The sequence below is a fragment of the Mytilus edulis genome, chromosome 11, assembly GCF_963676685.1.
Source record: "Mytilus edulis chromosome 11, xbMytEdul2.2, whole genome shotgun sequence".
In the NCBI taxonomy this organism is placed as follows: domain Eukaryota; kingdom Metazoa; phylum Mollusca; class Bivalvia; order Mytilida; family Mytilidae; genus Mytilus; species Mytilus edulis.
The window spans coordinates 65,478,234-65,498,678 of NC_092354.1; the positions used below are offsets into that span (position 1 = coordinate 65,478,234).

The 20,445-nt window shown below is 32.7% G+C and overlaps 1 protein-coding gene across 1 annotated transcript in view; it reads right to left on the reverse strand.

The window, feature by feature from the left end:
* Window positions 1-20,445, reverse strand: part of LOC139496075 (adenomatous polyposis coli protein-like) — a gene marked incomplete in the record, with an annotated part of 54,265 nt that overhangs the window by 14,057 nt on the left and 19,763 nt on the right. Inside the window, 5 exon segments of the mRNA XM_071284518.1 lie at window positions 293-453; window positions 1,802-1,873; window positions 3,183-3,368; window positions 8,908-9,013; window positions 13,321-13,510. Of these exon segments, the coding sequence (XP_071140619.1) occupies window positions 293-453; window positions 1,802-1,873; window positions 3,183-3,368; window positions 8,908-9,013; window positions 13,321-13,510 (715 nt within the window).

Genomic DNA, 20,445 nt, shown 5'->3' on the forward strand with positions numbered 1-20,445 from the left:
AAGTAATATGATACTCTGTATTTTTACAAGGTTAACAATAAATCATTATAGCAAATCCCCATGAAAAATAAGTTTGTTAAATTGCACTTCCAAATAAACAAGTATATGCTTAATGATACAGATGAACATATTTCCTAATGACATATTAGCAAAAATTTCTCAATCTTGTCATTTGCAATTAATCATCAACCTAATATACTTTTTACTGCTAAATTTGAAAAATAAATGTGAAATTTTGTAATGGTACAAATTTTCTGTACTAGATACAACATTTTACATGGTTTTACCTTTCTTGAGAGGGCTGATTGGCCAGGCACCATGGTAAAGGGAAGATACATTAAAACTAGCATCAGGGTCAATAATGGTGGCGTCGGCAGCTTCATCAGTCGTTAAGTCGGCGGTCTGTATCGCTATGGAGATATTATCTACTTCCTCTTGATCTTGTTCTGGTTCCTGGAAAAATGCATACATGGTATCAGTTTATTGATCAATAGGTGGGTACCAGTGATTTATAATTTTTTAATCACTTTATTTGTAAATCTCTAAATTGATGTGATATTCTAAAGCTTGTGTTCCTTACCAGGATTTATTGTGAAAGGGTTTGCTGCTTGCATTGATGCTTTGAGATACTTTTAGTTACCCTAAATATTACCTTTATTCAAAATTTCACACATAAGACTTCCAATATTTTCATGAACAAATGTTGTTATTTTCAAAAACAATCTGATCCAGATGATTTATTATTGTCCATTTTCTGTGAAGTAAAGCTTGTTTAATTCATAGTTATCTCCCCTTCTAAATTCAACTATAGATCCACTGATTTTTTTACTAAAATAAATAAATGGTCTCATTCTTAATCTTAAGTACTGCTGCCTTCAGTGTTGTGATTGATTAACATTCTGTGGATTTTGGTTATTTTCTTTGGTACTATTTTTTGTGGATTGAAAAATTAATGCATTTCTGTCATGAGGGTGGAAAAGGTTTATTTTCATGCAACATGTTTTGCCATTTTTATTTCACGTGCAGCCATGAAAAAGGTTTGTTAATCACTGTGTTTCGTGAAATTGCTAAAAAGATCAACCTGCAAGACATTTTTACTTGTTCGTTCATCATGAAATGGCAACTTTATTTCGAGTTCTTCCATGCAGATTCCTCCCCCTCCCCTTTTTGTCATGTGTCTGTTGATAATGTGAATTCAGAAATTTGCATCCATTATTCATTTGTGATGTGTTTATCATTGCGTGAGTTTCTGGGAATAAATAGAAAAAGATATAGTTCCTTACATATTCTACCTTAATTTCATAAAAAAAAAAGCCATTTGCTAATGTAATAAAAAGAATAACTAATCAAAGAATTCAAATACCGAAAAATATTCAACTTGCGACCGAACAACACTGATAATTAACATAATTAATGTTGTTAAGTCACTCATTGAATATTTTTCTCTACTTGAATTCTTCGATTAGTTATTTTATAAATATTCATATTCATAACAGATCTTCTTATTATCATATTGGGAAAACACAGATATTTTAGGTTCACCATTTATTTTCGTAGGTACCAACTTTTGTGGTTTGAGGAAAACTTCATATTCATTGATATTTTATTTCGTGGTTTTGACAAACTCTGTTTTCTTCCTTTAGAAAATTTGTAGTTCTTTGAACATTTAAATCATGATTCTCCTGTACCCATGAAATCCACAAAAATTGTTATCCAACAAATATCAATAAATCCTTATATTCTCTCCCTGACTTGAATATCAATGAATCCTTATATTCTCTCCCTGACTTCTGATGTTTACCTGGTTAAACATATCTTCTGATTGATCTTTATCTGTAGACTCTGACATATTAGATAACTGCATCTGTTGTTGCTGAAATAGACAAATTAAAATTTGAAAAAACAATGTCAAAGCATTTTCATAATATGGTGGACACTGTTTGGCAGTCGCCCACCCGCCCGTCCACCTGCCAACCTGCTCACCTGCCACCCACTGTACATCCCCAAATTAATAACTGATTTTTACTTTGAAATTCTGGTTAAAATTAATCATATTACAGCATTTGCAGCATACATGGAATTATTTCATATTTTAATATTGGGTCTTTAATAGCCGACCATACAGATTTTTCTCATTGTTGAAGGCTGTACAGTTGCCAGTAATTGCTTACATCAACTTCAGTTGAACTTTGGTGGATAGTTGCAAGAAAATATCATGCATCATTAGTAAGACAATTGTGGATTTTAACTAGCTTTCAGTAACTGTGAGAACTCAGGTAAGGGTGAAGGTTGGTGCCTGTTTAAACCAAAAGCATATTTATGCAACTGTGCTGACTCAGGAGTCTGTTGTTCAGTGGTTTTTGATTGTTGATTGTTGGTGTGGTTCATAGGTGTTTCTTGTTTTTATATAGATTAGACCGTTGGTAATCCTGTTTAAATAGTTTTAAAGTAGTCACTTGGAGGCCCTTTATAGCTTGCTGTTCAGTATGAGTCAAGGCTCTGTGTTGAAGGCTGTACTTTGATCTATAATAGTTTACTTTTACAAATTGTGACTTGGATGGAGAGTTGTCTCATTGGCACTCATACCACAATGGCACATCTTCCTATATCTATAGACTTGGTTTTCCTGTTTGAATAATTTTAAAGTAGTCACTTGGAGGCCCTTTATAGCATGCTGTTCAGTATGAGTCAAGGCTCTGTGTTGCAGGCTATACTTTGACCTATTATGGTTTACTTTGACAAATTGTGACTTGGATGGAGAGTTGTCTCATTGGCACTCATACCACATCTTCCTATATCTATGGACTTGGTTTTCCTGTTTGAATAGTTTTAAAGTAGTCACGTGGAGGCCCTTTATAGCTTGCTGTTCAGTATGAGTACTTTTACCCTCCTATGCTATTGACAAGTAACGCCTAAATGTAGGAATTTTTATATAAGATATTCATGGAATAAATTGAAAAGTACCACCTAGAAACGTGGAAAGTACCAGTCAACATGAAAGATAATGAAACCCCTGAATATGGTGCCTTATATTTGTTATTTTCTGTGTAATTTTGGTCTCTTGTGGAGAATTGTCTTATTGGAAATCATACCACATCTTTTTTTTTTCAATACTCATACCACCTCTTCATATTTATAACAACAAAAATGAATGACTCCAGAGTACTTATAGATTATCATACCCTAGTTCGTTGTTGCTGACTGTGTAACCTCATAATCTCTTCCTCTATAATTCTTACTCTCTGTAAACGAGCCTCTTGTCTTTGTATTATCTGTTCATTAGTACCGAGTGTCTCCTCAAACGTGTCCCGTACCTTCTTAGCCTCTAATTGATACTGTCTTCTCGTTAAGTCTAACTGTCTATTATGCTGAAATTAAATATTACAATTATAGAAGTGGTTTTTTTTTAATGACACTTATATTCTATGTAACATTGTACAGGCAATTTTGTTATAAAGTTGAGGCTGTTGAAACTATTGTGAGTTTTTTTTTTTATCAATGTGAAAAATGTGATTGGGTAAGTTTTGCAATAATAAGAACTCGCATTTGTGATTGGGTAAGTTTTGCAATAATAAGAACTTGCATTCTGATCTTATGCAGCTTTTTTCTGAAATTGCAATAATTAATCTGGCAGTTTTATACATGTTCATTCTCCATAACTTCATCTTTAACAATCATCCCTGAAGAGATGAAAACTGCAAATCTGCTGCAGTATAATTGGTACCCTTGACAATGAGGGTTGGTTGAAAACAAAACTGTACGACAAAAGAGATGATTTCAGCTTCCCAATTGTAAACTTCCCATTTCTATGTAGCAACATTCCAGCAGCGCCTGCATACAGGAGTAAATATCTCCCAATTGATACAATATGCCCGGGCTTGTATTTCCTATCATGATTTCCTTGATAGAGGATTGCTACTCACAAGGGAGCTATTAAACCAAGAGTTCCAAATGATGAAGTTGAAATCATCCCTTCGTAAATTATACGAACACCATCAAGAGTTGGTTGACTTTATGGAATAACCATTTCACAGATGAGATCGGATATGTTCCTTACGTCGTAATTACAATACCCTTCCCTTTTCACAAATGTGACCTACTGAATTAGAATATTTACTGGATTTGTTATAACATGAGCAACACGACGGGTGCCACATGTGGAGCAGGATCTGCTTACCCTTTTGAGCACCTGAGATCACACCCAATTTTTTGGTGGGGTTCGTGTTGCCTAGTCTTTAGTTTTCTATGTTGTGTCTTCTGTACTATTTGTATTTGTCTTTTTATTTTTAGCCATTGCATTGTTTTTTTTCTATCTATGAGTTTGACTTTCCCTCTGGTATCTTTCGTCCCTCTTTTATGTATTTGTATGTTTGTAAAGAACTATTTTCCTCTGAGTTTAGTATTTTTGTGAATAAACTTTTTGCTCATTAAAAGAATATTTTTTCAGAAAACCTTGACCCATGGATAAGTTTACATCAATTATTATGAAAAACAATAACGTACAGAAACATAAAATAAAAGAATTTCATTTAGCTTTTTATCAAAACAAAAGGGAGACTTTAAAGTCATAACTAATTCATCCACAAATATTGATGTTCAAAGAAACAAAATATCAGATGTTGATTCAAGAGTCTGTTTCACTAAAAAATGTTTTTTTCTTGAAGTCATTAAATAAACCTTTATCAGTCAAGGTATTTCATCTTAATCCTTAGAGGTTTCAGGATGTGATCAAAGACTGCAAAGTTCAAAGATTTGATATAAAACTGAGATGGAAGAAGCCATAGGGGGAATCAAAACTCGTTAATTGAACAGAGAAAGACAAAAGTAATGAGAAATACAAAAGTTATAAAAAAAATTCAAGGCCAAAAATGTGTTTCTACTAACCCTAGCTACCATAATTTTTAGTACCTTCTCTATACTGTTAAAGCCAGTTTTAACACAAGCACTGTTAAAGTCAGACTGATTCCATAGTAGAAACCAGCTGAAAAATGTTTGTAAAATAAAATATTGCCCATCTATTTACCTATTTTTTCAGGATGTAAGAGGAAACACAGTAATATATTTTTGGGTTTAACACAGATGGCAGAACCTTCATTCAAATTACAGCAAGAATATTAAATATGATAAGAATGGTTTTGAAGGGTAAAGTGTTGACATAATGGCCTCCTGAATTCTGTGTAATCCTTATCATGAGTAGTAAAACATAAAAGATTGGCGGATCTTATATAATATAATGACAAACTCAGATACACTGATTCTCCACTATATAATCCTTATTTCTTATAGTAAAACATTAAAGATTGGCGGATCTTACATAATATAATGACAACTCAGATACACCGATTCTCCACTATATAATCAGCAGCAAAAAACAACAAGATGTGTTACTATATCTTTGCCTTTTATAGTCTGTCAATGTTACCCCTCAGCTGTTAGTTGATATTTACCCCTCATCTGTTTCCTGATATCACCCTTCAGTTATGTTATCTAACAGATGAAGGGTTACTGATATCTAGCTAAGAATTCTGATGAAACCAATGCTAGAGTACTTCTTAAATTTGTAGTTAGTTGTGCGATTTTTCCTCGAGTTTGCCTGTGACCTTGAGTTTGCCTGTGACTTTGAGTTTGCCTGTGACCTTGAGTTTGCCTGTGACCTTGAGTTTGCATGTGACCTTGAGTTTGCCTGTGACTTTGAGTTTGCCTGTGACCTTGAGTTTGCCTGTGACCTTGAGTTTGCCTGTGACTTTGAGATGAAGAACAGCTCTAAAGGCAACATGTGCTTTTTGTGTCATGGAAGGATACCCCAATACAAGCACTGAACTTTTTCTTTTGCTTTCGATTTTGACAAGCTTGTGTAGGAATTAAGTGTCATTTATTTCAATATATCTTTTTTCTAAGACTTGTCTAATATAAAAAAGAAGATGTGGTATGATTGCCAATGAGACAACTATCCACAAAAGACCAAAATGACACAGACATTAACAACTATAGGTCACTGTACGGCCTTCAATAATGAGCAAAACCCATACCGCATAGTCAGCTATAATAGGCCCCGATAAGACAATGTTAAACAGTTCAAACGAGAAAACTAACGGCCTTATTAATGTAAAAAAATGAACGAAAAACAAATATGTAACACATAAACAAACGACAACCACTGAATTACAGGCTCCTGACTTGGGACAGGCACAATAAAACATACATAAATAATGTGGCGGGGTTAAACATGTAAGCGGGATCCCAACCCTCCCCCTAACCTGGGACAGGGGTATAACAGTACAACATAAGACTTCCGAAACCTCTTTTCCCTCTTTTAACAATCCTTTAATTATTTATTACAAGAAACATTTCCACTTTTTAATTTTTCTTAATTGCAATTCCTTATCATGTATTACTCAATAAAATGCCACACAACACTTTCTATCCTACAGTTAAATTAATATATACTTCATCTTTAACAATCCCCAGATTGTTATATAATATTATTGATGATTTACAATACAATTAAACATCCTATTCTAATCAATAAAGCAAATTTACATAGCTGTAGTCGTGCAAAAAAGCAATTTCCTTCAAGTACATAAAACTTCTGGTTTTAAAATTAAATTTAATGTTGTAATCTTGCAATTATGTAGCAATGAGGGAAAAAAAATAATTTTTCAATCAAATATTATTTTTAATTCTTTTTCTCCAGAGATTTAAATAAGAGCCTGAGAGATAAATTTTCTTATTTGGATAAAAAAAAAAGTAATCCTAATGACACTGGCAGAATTAATATCGATTTGTGACTGACATTTAATAGTTAAATTCAGCATGCAGGTTTATATCAAAGAGCAACCGTCTCAGAGATACTCAATTATTCAAATGTACAAAATGTACAGGAAGTTTGAGGTCAACTTTTGCTATTGTTGTTTTTAAAGAGACAATGATTTACCAACAATAGTATATTTCATGACATCAAATTACAGAGAAAGTAGATATAAATCAAGTTATTTTGGGTAAAAGATTTTAAGACCCATTCATGGTGGCCGTTGGCTGTTGTCTTTTCTTTGGTAGGGGTGTTGTCTCTTTGACACACTCCCTATTTCCATTGTCAATTTTATTGAAAGTCCAGAACATTTCTATCATAAGCTTATATTGGAGCTACTATTAAAACAATTCAGCAATTTAATTTTGATTGTATATTTTTCATTGATTAAAATCTTAACACTAATTACTGGAATACTTAAATCTTCTTTCACAACCAAAGCATCAATTATAATTTTACGAGGAAAGAACAAAAACTGACACCTATGGATAGTCATTCTTCCCAAAGACCATCAGGGATTGGAATCAACTTCCAGCTAAAACAACATCGGCTGACTCGATAGAGGGATTCAGAGCTGCTCTGAAAGCAGGCTCTTGAAGGAAGTGAACAGCATAGAGTGTATATAATTTTATTTGTAAATTGACAAAAGTTTTAAATGTAAATAACTTTGAAATGACTTGCTGCCTTGCCCGGCACTGCGCTAAGTTTTCGCGGGACCATACTCATTCAATATGAATTCTGTTCCTTACTTGGAAGAAGAATAATGTGTGTTATAAAAATTTGTTGTATTTCAAAAATCCACTGTAACTCTACAATCAATTTCCCTTATAGAAGAAAGTTGTAGTTATCTGAATTCTAGAAATCGAAATCCAACTGTTTTTCACTGCTGGAAATTTTATACAATCAATGGAATAAAAAACTAAATGATTTTCTCCATTGAAGCTGGTGATATGTTCTATGATATTCTACACATTCCTGTTTATTACATCATCAACAAGTTTTTTCCTCCGTTGCATAACCAGACTTTTTACCTTTTAGCTATGAATCATTAATTAAGCTGAACATAAATTGTATATTTGAAATTGTGCAAGACTGATTAGAAATGACTAACTATACTGAATATACAATGAAATATATGAGTAAAAAATATTTTTGCTATCCTAGAAGCTGGTAAAACCTTCTTGTTTAACTATTTTGGACATTTATAAACTCTTTATTCAATTATAAACTCTATCAATCACTGACATGCCTCACCTGCTTTACAATTACTGTCAAAACTAGATTGACTTAATGTTGGAAGCATTTTATGTTTTACTGTAAGCATTACTTTTAACCTATCATTATCAATGATCCATGTTAATAAGGTCAAGGTTAGATGATCTCTGCAAGACTGACATGTACATCTCACAATTATTTTATTTAACCTATAATTTTTAGTATCCAAGAAGCAAAACTTACCCTGAAAATTTTGTTGACTAACAAACCAAGAGGTCAAAGTTCAGATGGACCCTGACAGACAGATATCATGGATATGTTCACCTTGACCTTACAACAATTTAATACAACAAATTTAGTTGACCTTTTGCTTTAAATATCAGAAAAACAGCCTAGACTATGTAAACTTTAAATTGATCAAGGACCATGAAAACAAGGGTCAAGGTCAGATGATCACCTCAGAAAATTCTGACCAACAAATGTAGGTCCCCTAATGTAAAATAGTGGGACAGATCTAACCAGGAAATTATAGTTGACCAACAAACTATGAAAAGGATAAAACAAAGAACTCTTGTCATTTAACAGTAATGATTCTCTAATATTTAACAATAACTAAGGCCACCCTTACTCAAATCTGTGTTTGATGTTGTCTAATTACATGTATTGTAGGGTTAAGTAGGAAGGTTGAGCTTTTATACCTATTTTGGCCAAACCATATGTTTCATGTTTTGGACAAGAAAACAACGTTAAAGAGTAGAAAACATTATATTTTTTCAAAATTTTAGCAATTTTTTGGGAAGTCTGATTTTTAAATTGGTAGGTTGGAAAAATCAAACAGTCTAAATTTATTCTTATAATACAAAAAATATTTAATGCAGCATTACCAAATCAGAAGGAAGGGAGTCCACTTTACGTCGAATGTTTTCTAGTTGTTCAAAATACCATTTTCTGTGCCGATCTTCTTCATCTAAATCTCTCAATAAACTGGCTCTGAAATAGATACAATATTTTCATATAATATATAAACCAATAAAAGGGGAATGTGTCCATGGGACACGACACAGATGATGCACCACTCGTATATAACGCTGCAGGGAAACTGTAGCAATTAGGTCCTAATATTATTTTTTTACTATTTGCAGACCCCACCTAGTCAAAAAATAAAATGAAGACTTGAGATCAATGTTATAAAGGGACATAACTCAAGAACAGTAAAAAAAAGCAGATGTGATTATGCTAAGCATACCATTGTTTAAGATGCAGATTGATTGTGGTGAGCAACATGAACTCAGTTAAACCTCTAGTCGATTATCAAATTCAATGAGCTAAAAAAAAATGGCCTCATTTTACCTACAACTTTGAAAAGATTGTCTCTGTAGTTTCTCCCTTAACCTGAATGAAAAACAGCTTCTGGTAATTCTTTGCTTTAAGTATTCAATCAAATACCATAACCAAAGATTTTAGAGCGCATTTGTTTCTAACCTAAACGATGTAAACGACTACGCACGTAGTCGTTTAATCCATTTGTTTCTTACATTTTTTGGTCAACGTTGACATCGTTCACATAAACAATATACGCACAAAATAGTCGCGTAGTCATTGATCGTTTATCGTTGAGACGTGTAAACGATAAATTTGTTTCTGTTGTTTAAATAATTACGAGCACGTGTTGTTTTCGCAAAGTCCTGGTTATTTATTTCCCGCACTTTTACCTGCTTGTTTACAGTGCGTGAGTGTACAATCTATTTTTGTCTGACAACGTGGGGTCGATAAAGTTTATTAAACGATGTATTTGTTTCTAGCAGCTTAACGTTTACTAAACGATAGTCATCGATGACAAAATTTCGGGTTAGAAACAAATGCCCTCTTAACCTGACACCAGACAGAGTAACAAAACAACAGTCAGATAGGAAAAGAAAATGGTGGACTGACACACAGATGGTGAGACCAGAAAACATAATGCCCCAATATTTCCAAAAGTAGACAAGGCATAAAATATATTTCCTCTTTTAACCTTTAATATTTCAAAGAAGATCATTTCTAAACTTATTCAAGTTTTACACTCAATAGAACTTGAATAACTAGCATTACAATGAGAATAAACGAGTCTGGAAGGAATTACTTTGATAGATGATTTATATGCAGTAGTTTCTATATAAAGACATATATTGGTCTAGTGGATTGCCTGTTGAACTGTTCTGTTTTATTGAGTTATATTAAGCAGTTTATAGGATATTGAATTTCTGTTTGTATATATATGTTTGACAGTTCTAGTAATCTTTTTACAACAATCTTGTGATTAAAATTCATTGTGTGCTATACTGATATATATGTTCTTGTTGCTAAGTCTGGATTGGGTATTTTTTTTTATTTAGAAAAAGATCTGCAAACAATCATGTCCTTTTTCTTTGTTAACATTAGTTTTGTTTGGCACTATATTATGACATGGTGTACACTGTCAGGTCATAAACTTTAATAATGGTTGACCTATGTTTGGGTCAGAAACGGCTGTTAATTCTTACTCAATATAGACAATTCTTCTGTTCTGTACAGTTTGTGCATTATAAGAAGGCTGAAATATCAGCAAAAAAAACCCATAGGCTATTGTCATGAAATTAATATCCTTTAGTTGTACAGTATGCGTCATGCTCATTTTTGAAGGCTGTAGGGTGACCTAAGGTCAATTTACTAGATTTGAACATTGATCAACAACTTAATTTCCCTTTATTTACAATTTACTCAATATGAACTCGAAGTGTATAGCTGTTTCATTGGCATTTAGACCACATGATACCTAACCACATTGTGAATCTTCATAGTAAGTTTACTTTGTTACATGTGGAACTCACATGTATGTCTTTAGTGTAAACATAACAATTTTTTTAAGTATACTTTTACCACATATGTTATTCACATGATGATTTAAGTGTTAACATTTTTTTGTCTTTTCAAATCTTACATCTGCCATAAAAAATAATTATAAGCAAAACTATTTTAGTTCTGACAATTAATCACCTGTGTTCCTAAGTACTTTAGCATCTGGTTCTTACCTGTATAAAAGGTAAATAGTTCCAAACTAATTTTCAAAAGACTATTTACTTCCATGTAAACAAGGAAAGTAATTGCTTTCTGATCTGTTCAATATCAATTAAGTTATAATGGTAAAGTTTAAGAGATTCTATTTTGAGGTAGAAAAACAAGTTTTGCACCTGTGTTTTATGTTAAAACAATTGATATTTTACTTTTTCCATCTGCCTGACAGAGTTTCTGGGGAACTTTCCAAAACTATTATCTAACTAATAGATGATTTGTATTTCTCAATAGTAAACATCCAACTGGATGAGTAAGGCCAAAGGAAGTTTGCTTTACTTTTATGTAAAAAGAAGTGGATTCATAGCACTTTTAGTATACACACAGTTACTATTTAAGGGTTCTGCATTAACCATGATTTACCATGTTAATTCTTTTTAAACTTTTAGCTGTTGATTTTTTTTTTTTTATAAAAGATTTACCCTCCCCATCTTTCCCCAAAACAAGGGTTGCATTTTAATCTTTAATATTGTTGGCTTTGATTAGATACAATATATGTACATTATAAAGCTTAGGTGTTTGGTAGTACCTAACTTGAGTTCTAATCCAACAGGAGGAAAGAAAATCCTGGGTATGCAGTGAACTGTGCTACTACAGCTAGGGGTGTTTGACAACCTTGACTACCTATGAGAGTCCTGCACACTGAGTCAGGACAAACACTTAAATGGGGGATGTGTCAAAGTGACAACCAGACAAAAGAGAAGAAAACAGCCAAAGGTCTTCAACACAGTGAGAAAGTATTTTCTTCCTTTTATACAATTTTACAATGCCTTATTGAGACACTCACTGATCAGGAAAAAGAGTTAAAAGAGCTAGTCCTTTCATCTTCGCTAGCCAAGGGTTACGATCCACTCCCGCTCTCTTCACCCTTGGCGGATTGAGCCAACATTTGTGATAACAATGTTGCGCCATCTACCGGAAGATAAAAATCATGCCCATCCCGAAAATATTATTCTTGACCAATGGTACCACTTGAACTCTTCAATTTGGAGGTAAAAACACAGTAGCGTCTGATTCTATACACTTGGTAAAGCCGGAAATGAAAATATACGTCAACATTCATGCAATACACACAAACTTATATTGGTTGATTAAAAACATTCAAATAGTCACTAAATATAGTGGTATGTTTAGGGATGTAAAGACTTGTTGCTCAATAAACACGTGGCAATTGTTTACAAACACTTTCTACATTTACACGTGATCATGTTATGGGCGCTTTTTGATTGGATGCAGCGAGTTTTGACTGCAACCAATAAAAATCCTTAGCTTGTGTCTCCGAAATGTTGGCTCAATCCGCCAAGGGTGAAGAGAGTGGGAGTGGATCGTAACCCTTGGCTAGCGAAGATGTAGTCCTTTATACAATCTGGATTGTTCTGTCCATTTTTCTTTAAACAGATCTTCAAACTTACAAAGACCCTAACCCAGGGTTGGCTGGCATGCACACTCTGGCCTGTATTTATAATTTTGAAAACAAGAAATGCACTTCCTATGCATGTATATGTAGAAAACAATATTTTACTAAAGTGTAGAAAAAATACTCTGAGAAAGGCCCTATGGCAGTTATAACAAATTGTATAGAATATGGATGTCACATTAATATATGCATGTCTGCCAAGAGAAAATTGGCCACCTGCCAGTGTAAGACATGCATCTGTTGTAATGAAAACACTATAAAAACACATTTGTATAAAAAACATCTGTTAGTATATCTATATTATATTGAGCATAGAGTAAAAACATCCAGTTGATTATGATACTCCTGTGTTCTCCCCAGGATTTCATAGCACTGGTTTTCTGAAAAATGTAGCCCAACAGCCCAATACATTCTTTTTTAAAATCATCAAATATAGCACTATGGGAGAAAATAAAGCACCAGCAGTCTTCAGGCTTAATGCCTACAGACCTGGCTTGTAAAATTCTTCTCTACAAGCCAAACAAATCACACTAAAAATTTTCAAAAAATTGAGCTTCGGGCTTGTGGACTCAAAGTTTATCATGAAGGCTGTATTAGGGTACAACAATGCTTTAAGGCTCTTAGAAGAAATGTTTAAACTTTCTGTCAAAATCTCCTGTACCTTGAAAGCTTGAAGAAGAACATTCCTTTTAATGACCTATCACCCTGTATCACCATATGTGATGACCTTGACCTTTTAATATGTAATTCCTGAAATGCTAACACTAAGATATCACTGGATGACCTTTACCTTTCATTGTGTAGTTCCTGCAACGCTAGCATTAATATATCATTGGTGGACATTCCTTTTACAGTCTGTTTGGTCTCGTTTTGTCTCGGATCCTCATTAGGTTTTTGTTGCTCTGTTTTTTCTGCCATCTTTGACTGTTGTTGCTTGAAGGCAGAAAATGTAAGATTGCCATTGGGTGAAACATCATCCTCTGAAAAGAAACAATTTTTTTTTTAACTTAGAATTTTTATTTTGAAAAAAGGATGAAGAACATTTGGACATTTTCACACTGATCTGTAGAAAACAGCAGAGCTGTTGTTGAGACTAACCTTCAAACATTTTTTAGTTTTTATTTTACATTATGAGATTAATGAACGTATTGGATCCATCAATGAAAGAAAAACAAAAAACACATAGCCAATTTGGATTACATTTTCACATATATATATATGGTAAAGAGAAAATCCAGACGGCCAAATTGAACAAACATCTCCCTGGAACCATTTTCCTTAATAGAAATCAAACAAATAGAAATAAACAGACCTGATGTAAGGCTACTATGCTGTATGTATATTGGCACTTAACTTGTTGATGTTGGGAAATTATTAGTGTATTTTGTCCTGTGATACAATCATCATTGATTTTGTCTGGACATTACTAACCAATTTCGTAGATTGAGAGGGGGTCATCTTGGGACAGCTATCGAACAAAATTCTTAAAAACATTCATTTTTATTTCACTAAAAAATTTTGAAATTTGGAATGGTTTGAAACCCATTTTATCAATAAACTATTAAAAACAAACCATTCTGGATAAAAATATTGATGTAGAACCAAAAAAATTCCTTCAGGAGCCCCTTATCAATAACAGGATTTATTACAACAACAGATATAAGCTTATAACTGGTATCTTTTGGGACATTCTGGTTATTGAGGATTTCCTAGACTGATTGAATTACAATCTATAGGTACAGACTGATTGCATTGTGATCTATAGGTAAATTGAAACTGACAATAGTATCTACTGATATAGAGTCCTAGTGTAAGCCTAGACCATTGAATGTTATATGAGCTTTCAGCATATAATTGTAATTACTTATAGGTTGTTTGAGAAGCACTGGCTAGAGAAATTAAATCAAACAATACCTAGATATTTTGATAATAGGTACTATGAGACAGTGTCTACCTAGCTGTGGGACTGTAGCTCTTGGGTCCTTATGATATATTTATTATTTGCTGACCATAGACCTAAGAGCTATTAAAAACTTTTTAAAAACACCCAACAAACATCAATAAGTCTGAAATGTTTACATACAGAAAGATTCAAACCTTAATAATTTCCCCCATTTGTGAAACATAAAAAGATCAAGATAATCATTAGAACTATATATTACAGTTATACAAAATTTCCACCATAAAAAAAATTCTGAGCAGCCTTTCTTATTTTATGTCAAAACAAATACTGCTGATATCAGCATACAATTGCCAAGACATAAAATGTCTTATCTTGGATGTCTAAAAACAATTTTTCCCAATCTAGCCATCTATATCAAAAATATCTCTCCTTTTATTAACTTCCGATATTTCATCTGCTGTATTCCACTGATAATATTGTTATGTAACAACTTTCTGTATCAATGGCCACATAAAACTTATCGATTTCACCTCAAATGTTACATTTTGTTGGTTAATTGCTTCCGCTAATAAATAAAAGATTTCTAAAAGTATGTTTAGAACATTTGATTGAATTTTGTTTAGTTTTTACTGCTTCCTTGCATTCATGTTAAATGTTTTATGCTTTCTTGATGGTACATTTATTTAGTTAAGTTACGGTTGTTGCACCATGCATCAGGGGTGGTTATAATGAGTTATTTGTGGTAGTCTAGCTGGTTCCTAATTTCAGAGGCTATTGGTTTTTGAATGACTGCTCATTTTCATCCCTGTGCATGTATATATTTACATGTATTATGCCCTAGAAAGCTACTATAACCCACAAGAATGTTTAATTATTGTCTTTTATGAGCTAGACATGCAGACATACATGTAGACAAGAACAACAAGGTCAATAGTCAGCACTGAGATTCAGCAGGAGTTTTGAATTAACTCTTTTGTTAGATTGTCAATTTTGGGGTTCTTCTTTTCATTCTTGTTAATCCTTGAATGGGGTTCTCTTTAAATACCCACCCATCTGTCCTTCATAAATTTGTACAAGAGGGATGGTTTTGATTGCCTGTTTGGTCATACAAAAGACTAAAAAATTGGAACATCAATTACACAAAATTTTAAGAGTACAAATGTATTAGGAAAGACTGGTTGTCTTCATAATATCCCATGAACATATTCTCATCCAGATATGCATGTGATATTTGCCCCTGGACTTAAATCCCAAATCCATCATCATCGTCATCAAAATCTATAAATATACATAATTAACAATGTGTCATCAAAATCTATATATATCCATGACAAACAATGTAGAAATCAACACATACTTGTCAATTAAATCCAGCTTGTGTGTTGATATTCTTTGATATCACTAATGTATTACGTATACCTGATGAACTTGTTATGTAATCAGATTTAATGAACTATGATAGAAGCCTACTGTTCACAGGGCTACCTGAAATGTTGTGTAATCTATAATGGATGATTGTTAATACAATATAAACAGGAGCCCACTGATTCTGATATGTGAAGAACTTTCTACACCGCCAGGATTCTTGGCACATAATGGAGTAACAGACAGAATAACATCTGTTGTTATAATGGTTAAATAGAATGTGACTGAACATTGAATTAACTGACTCAGCCTCAGCTCCCAACCCCCCTTTTTTTCTCACTAAAGTCCCTGTTTTAAAAAGATTACAATTAATCATAACATTGGAAACCTGCCTTTTGTAATTCACTGACTAACAGAAATGATGACAAAAAGGCACATTTCAATTAAAGAAGCAACGAGGAAACAAGAATGTGTCAACAGTACACGGATGCCCCACTCGCACTACCAGTTTCTATGTTCAGTGGACCTAAAATTGGGGTTAAAATTGGATTTGGCATTTAAATTAGAGAGGTCACATCATAGGGATCAAAGGGAACATGTGTAATAAGTTTCAAGTTGATTGGACTTCAACTTTTCAAAAACTACCTTGATTTGCACTCTCATCTTCTTTGTTCAGTGGACCATGAAGTTGGTTTCAAAAATGTAATTTGGCATTTACATTAGAAAGATCATTTCAAAAGGAACATGTGTACTAGGTTTGAAATTGATTGGACTTCTGTGAACTTCATCAAAAACTACCTTAACCAAAAACTTTAACCTGAAGTGGGACAGATGGACGGACGGACGAACAAACGGATGGACGATTGAACAGATGTACGAACCTACGCACAGACCAGAAAACATAATGCCCCTCTACTATTGTAGGTGGGGAATAACTCTAATATCATAGGTGGGGCATAGAAAGAAGGTCATAGTGAACAGCATTGCACTTACACTAGAAGAGTGTAATGGTATTATAAGCAAATATTGAATACCCATGTTTAGAATTCCAAACATACTCTTTTTTTGTCTGCTTAAAATGCATATATACTGTAAACCAACTTATTTTCGCGGGTACTTTATTTCGCGTTTTACCCTTTCTTGACCACTTCGCGGCTATTTATTTTTCGTGATTTTCTTATTTACTTGATAAAGTGTTATAAGGAAAGATCCAAGTTTTACATATTCGCGACAATTAATATTCGCGTTATTTTTCTACTCGCGAAAATAAATCAATCGCAAAATAAGTTGGTTAACAGTACCCTTAAGATTGCATTGGCACTTGTGTTGGTGAACTTGACAAAACTTACTAGGCTTGACTCCTTGTACACTGAAGATGAATAAAATAGCAAAATAAAAAAGACTCCCTATCTTTCTACCCTATTTTTCTTAAAGAGGGAAACACAACAAAATGCTTACTTTGTTTGGCCCAATACTATAAATATTTCACAACAGTAAAAGAACACTCTAGCAATAAAATATCATAAGATATATTATAGAAATGGATCTTAAATCCAAGTTTAACAGGTCACTTGTTTATAATACTAAATGAAATGTATATCACAGCAGGGATGTTGATGTACAGTATAAAAGAAATTTAGTGATGAAAATTGTTTTAATACCAATAGATATATACAAACACACAAAACAAAAGGCTAGATTTATTTTTGAACTTTGGAATAAGCAAAAAAATATAAGCAAAGAAAACATAATCTACACTAAAATTTCGGATATAAAAAGATTAAACAATTGGATGAATAAAACTAAAATCACTATTTTTTTTTTCATTTTACAAATCAAGCAATCATAATTTATTCTAGCATGGCATTTCTCATCAATCAATGATAATATTTTTTCCTTCAGTTCTAATTTTTTTTACATTCAATGCTCAAATTTGTCATCAAACTGACTTTATTAATACATTATTAGAGTAATGTATTGTTAAGGAGACCACATTAATTTTTCAATGATCTATGATGTCAACTAGGGGCATTTCATGCATGAGTAAATAAGTAAAACTTCAGGCCAATACAGTGAAATTGGTCTACAACAACATTTAAGGCCAAATAAAAATATATGTGTGGTTCCAGTAACCATACCATCCCTATTTTTTCGGCTTAAAAATAGCCTACCCTAAAGATTTTATTGTCATTTTTCATTAAGCACTGTTAAAGTCAGAATGTTGCTCCCATAGACTCAATGTAAAAAAACCAACATAAAATAAAAAAAAATCCCTACCTACCTACCCTAACTTTTTTTCAGATGTAACTGGAACCACACATACTTTTTTATTTGGCCTAAAACAAAACCTGTGGAAACTGCTTTTATTTCTAGAAGTTTAACCTATGTTAATCTAACACCTGTTTGTTCAGAAAAAATACCTTCATACCAAAATAGGATTGGTTCTCGATAAAAAGCCCAGTAGCATAGGCTTCTAAGGTTTAAGTTGGACCACTAAATTTTAGCTAAAACTGTTGTTTGCTTATGTTTATCTTACATCAATCTAATGACGGTTTGGGCCCCCCGACTACCTCAAAGAAAAATATTTCTTCTCCACCCCCCCCCCCCCCCCCCCCCCCCCGACTTCTGATATAAACTTTCACAGTTTATTTTGTCTACTAACCTTCATCATCATCTCCTATTATAATGTCTTCCTCAGTTATTTCATCTAATGATAAGTAAAAATCATCGGACATGTCAATTATCTACTGTGGAGTATATCTTTCATGTAAATTCCTTTTACAAATTCGAAAATAGCACACACACACATCCAAGTAAAAATTTTGCCTTAAATTTTTTTTTTTTTTTTTATCACTTCCAATTGAATTTGTTCTCAAAATTCTCTTTTTCACACATCCAAGTAAAAATTGTGCCTTATTTTTTTTTTTATTTTTCTTACACTTCCAATTGAATTTGTTCTCAATACACCTTTTTTCTTGTAATTAAGAATAAAACACCATAGATCTAAGATAAGCATGTGTTTCCATAAAATACTAGATGACAATTAACTGGAACTATAAAAGCAATAAATCCACTGTTATCTTTGAGCTTGTGTTAATACAGAAGGCACATATCATTTCTTTTAACAATAAACATCCAATTTATCATGAAATATCAGTGAAATATTATCCACATTTGCTTTCTTTCCCCAACTTCCTGTGTAAATAACAAAACTAGACATCTACAAAATTTTTACAAAATCCACTGTGTGAAAAAATTATATCCCATTTCCTTAAAATTTTACTATTGGAACTAATGCATCTGCCACCTAAAACAATCACTAACATTTTCCAATAATAACTGCATCATTTATCATTCCAGTATAGTGAAAATAAAAGCATGTTTGATCAGAGCATCTAAATTGGTGAGATTTTGTGAGATATGACATATGAAACACACAAACCCACTCAAAGACATATGGTTTATCCCACATCAAAGTTCAGACTATTCCATTATAATAACAAAGGTGAGGGTAATCAATATCTGCTTCTGAGTCAAAGACTTACACAGTCAATGATGTAATTAACAAGCCCTTTCATCTTTAAAACCAATACACAATTTCCCCAGTATTCCAATCAGACAAAAAAATCAATGAATCTCAATGTAAATAAACAAGTGATTCATCTCTTTAGAGTACAAGATTTTTAGTGAAATATGTGCCAAATCTTCGTTCAAAATCAGTAAATGCGTAAATCTCTCTTAAACATAGATCTCCAAAAAGTTCGCCAAATCTTCATTCAAAATCAGTAAATGTGTAAATCCCACTTCAGAACATCTTCAAAAAAGTTCTCTTTCATTGAAATATTTATATTGCAATGCCTACGGCTAGACAGAATTTAATTTAACTGTAATTGGTAATAAATCCCAAAGGTCAAATCTATTGAAGCTGTATACCATCATGACAAATATTTCCCCGATATTTTACTAATGTTTGACGAAAATTCCTTTACCTAATCCTTACATTGTACGCTAGCCGTATCATCCCTATTCAACAAAAACATGGCTAATCTTTAACATTATACTAGGTCTCCTAGCGATAACATCTATCATTTGTTATAAAACTCACTAAATGACTTCCAAAAATCAATTTAAATCCTCAAAATTATGTGAAACATACTAGTCCTATCTCTTTCATGTTAACGACCAATTATTCTTAATTTATATGCACACTTTTAACCTACAGCAGTTTAAAGAGGGATGATAAAAACGTAACCTTTGTAATTTCATCAGATGAACATCTCGGTAAAAATAAAGTCAACCGAAAGGTATGCACATGTATTGTTCAAAACTTGATATCCTGTAATTTAATATTAAATATAAATCACAGCATACAGATCAAGCACACATTTACCCACCAGTCTTTTACAACATGAACGTGACTATTATAATTTGCATAAATGATGTGTATTGATAATGCACATGTATGCTAATCTACAGAAAGTCAATACTAAATTATCTATAAGTGTGCTTTGGTCAGTGAGTCTGGTGTAGAGTTTTCTCATCAGCAATCATACCACATCTTCTTATTTTCATAATGGATTATTTTTTCTGTTACTATAACTTAAATAAAAGCAATATCCATTTTATATTAGCAATCATACCACATAT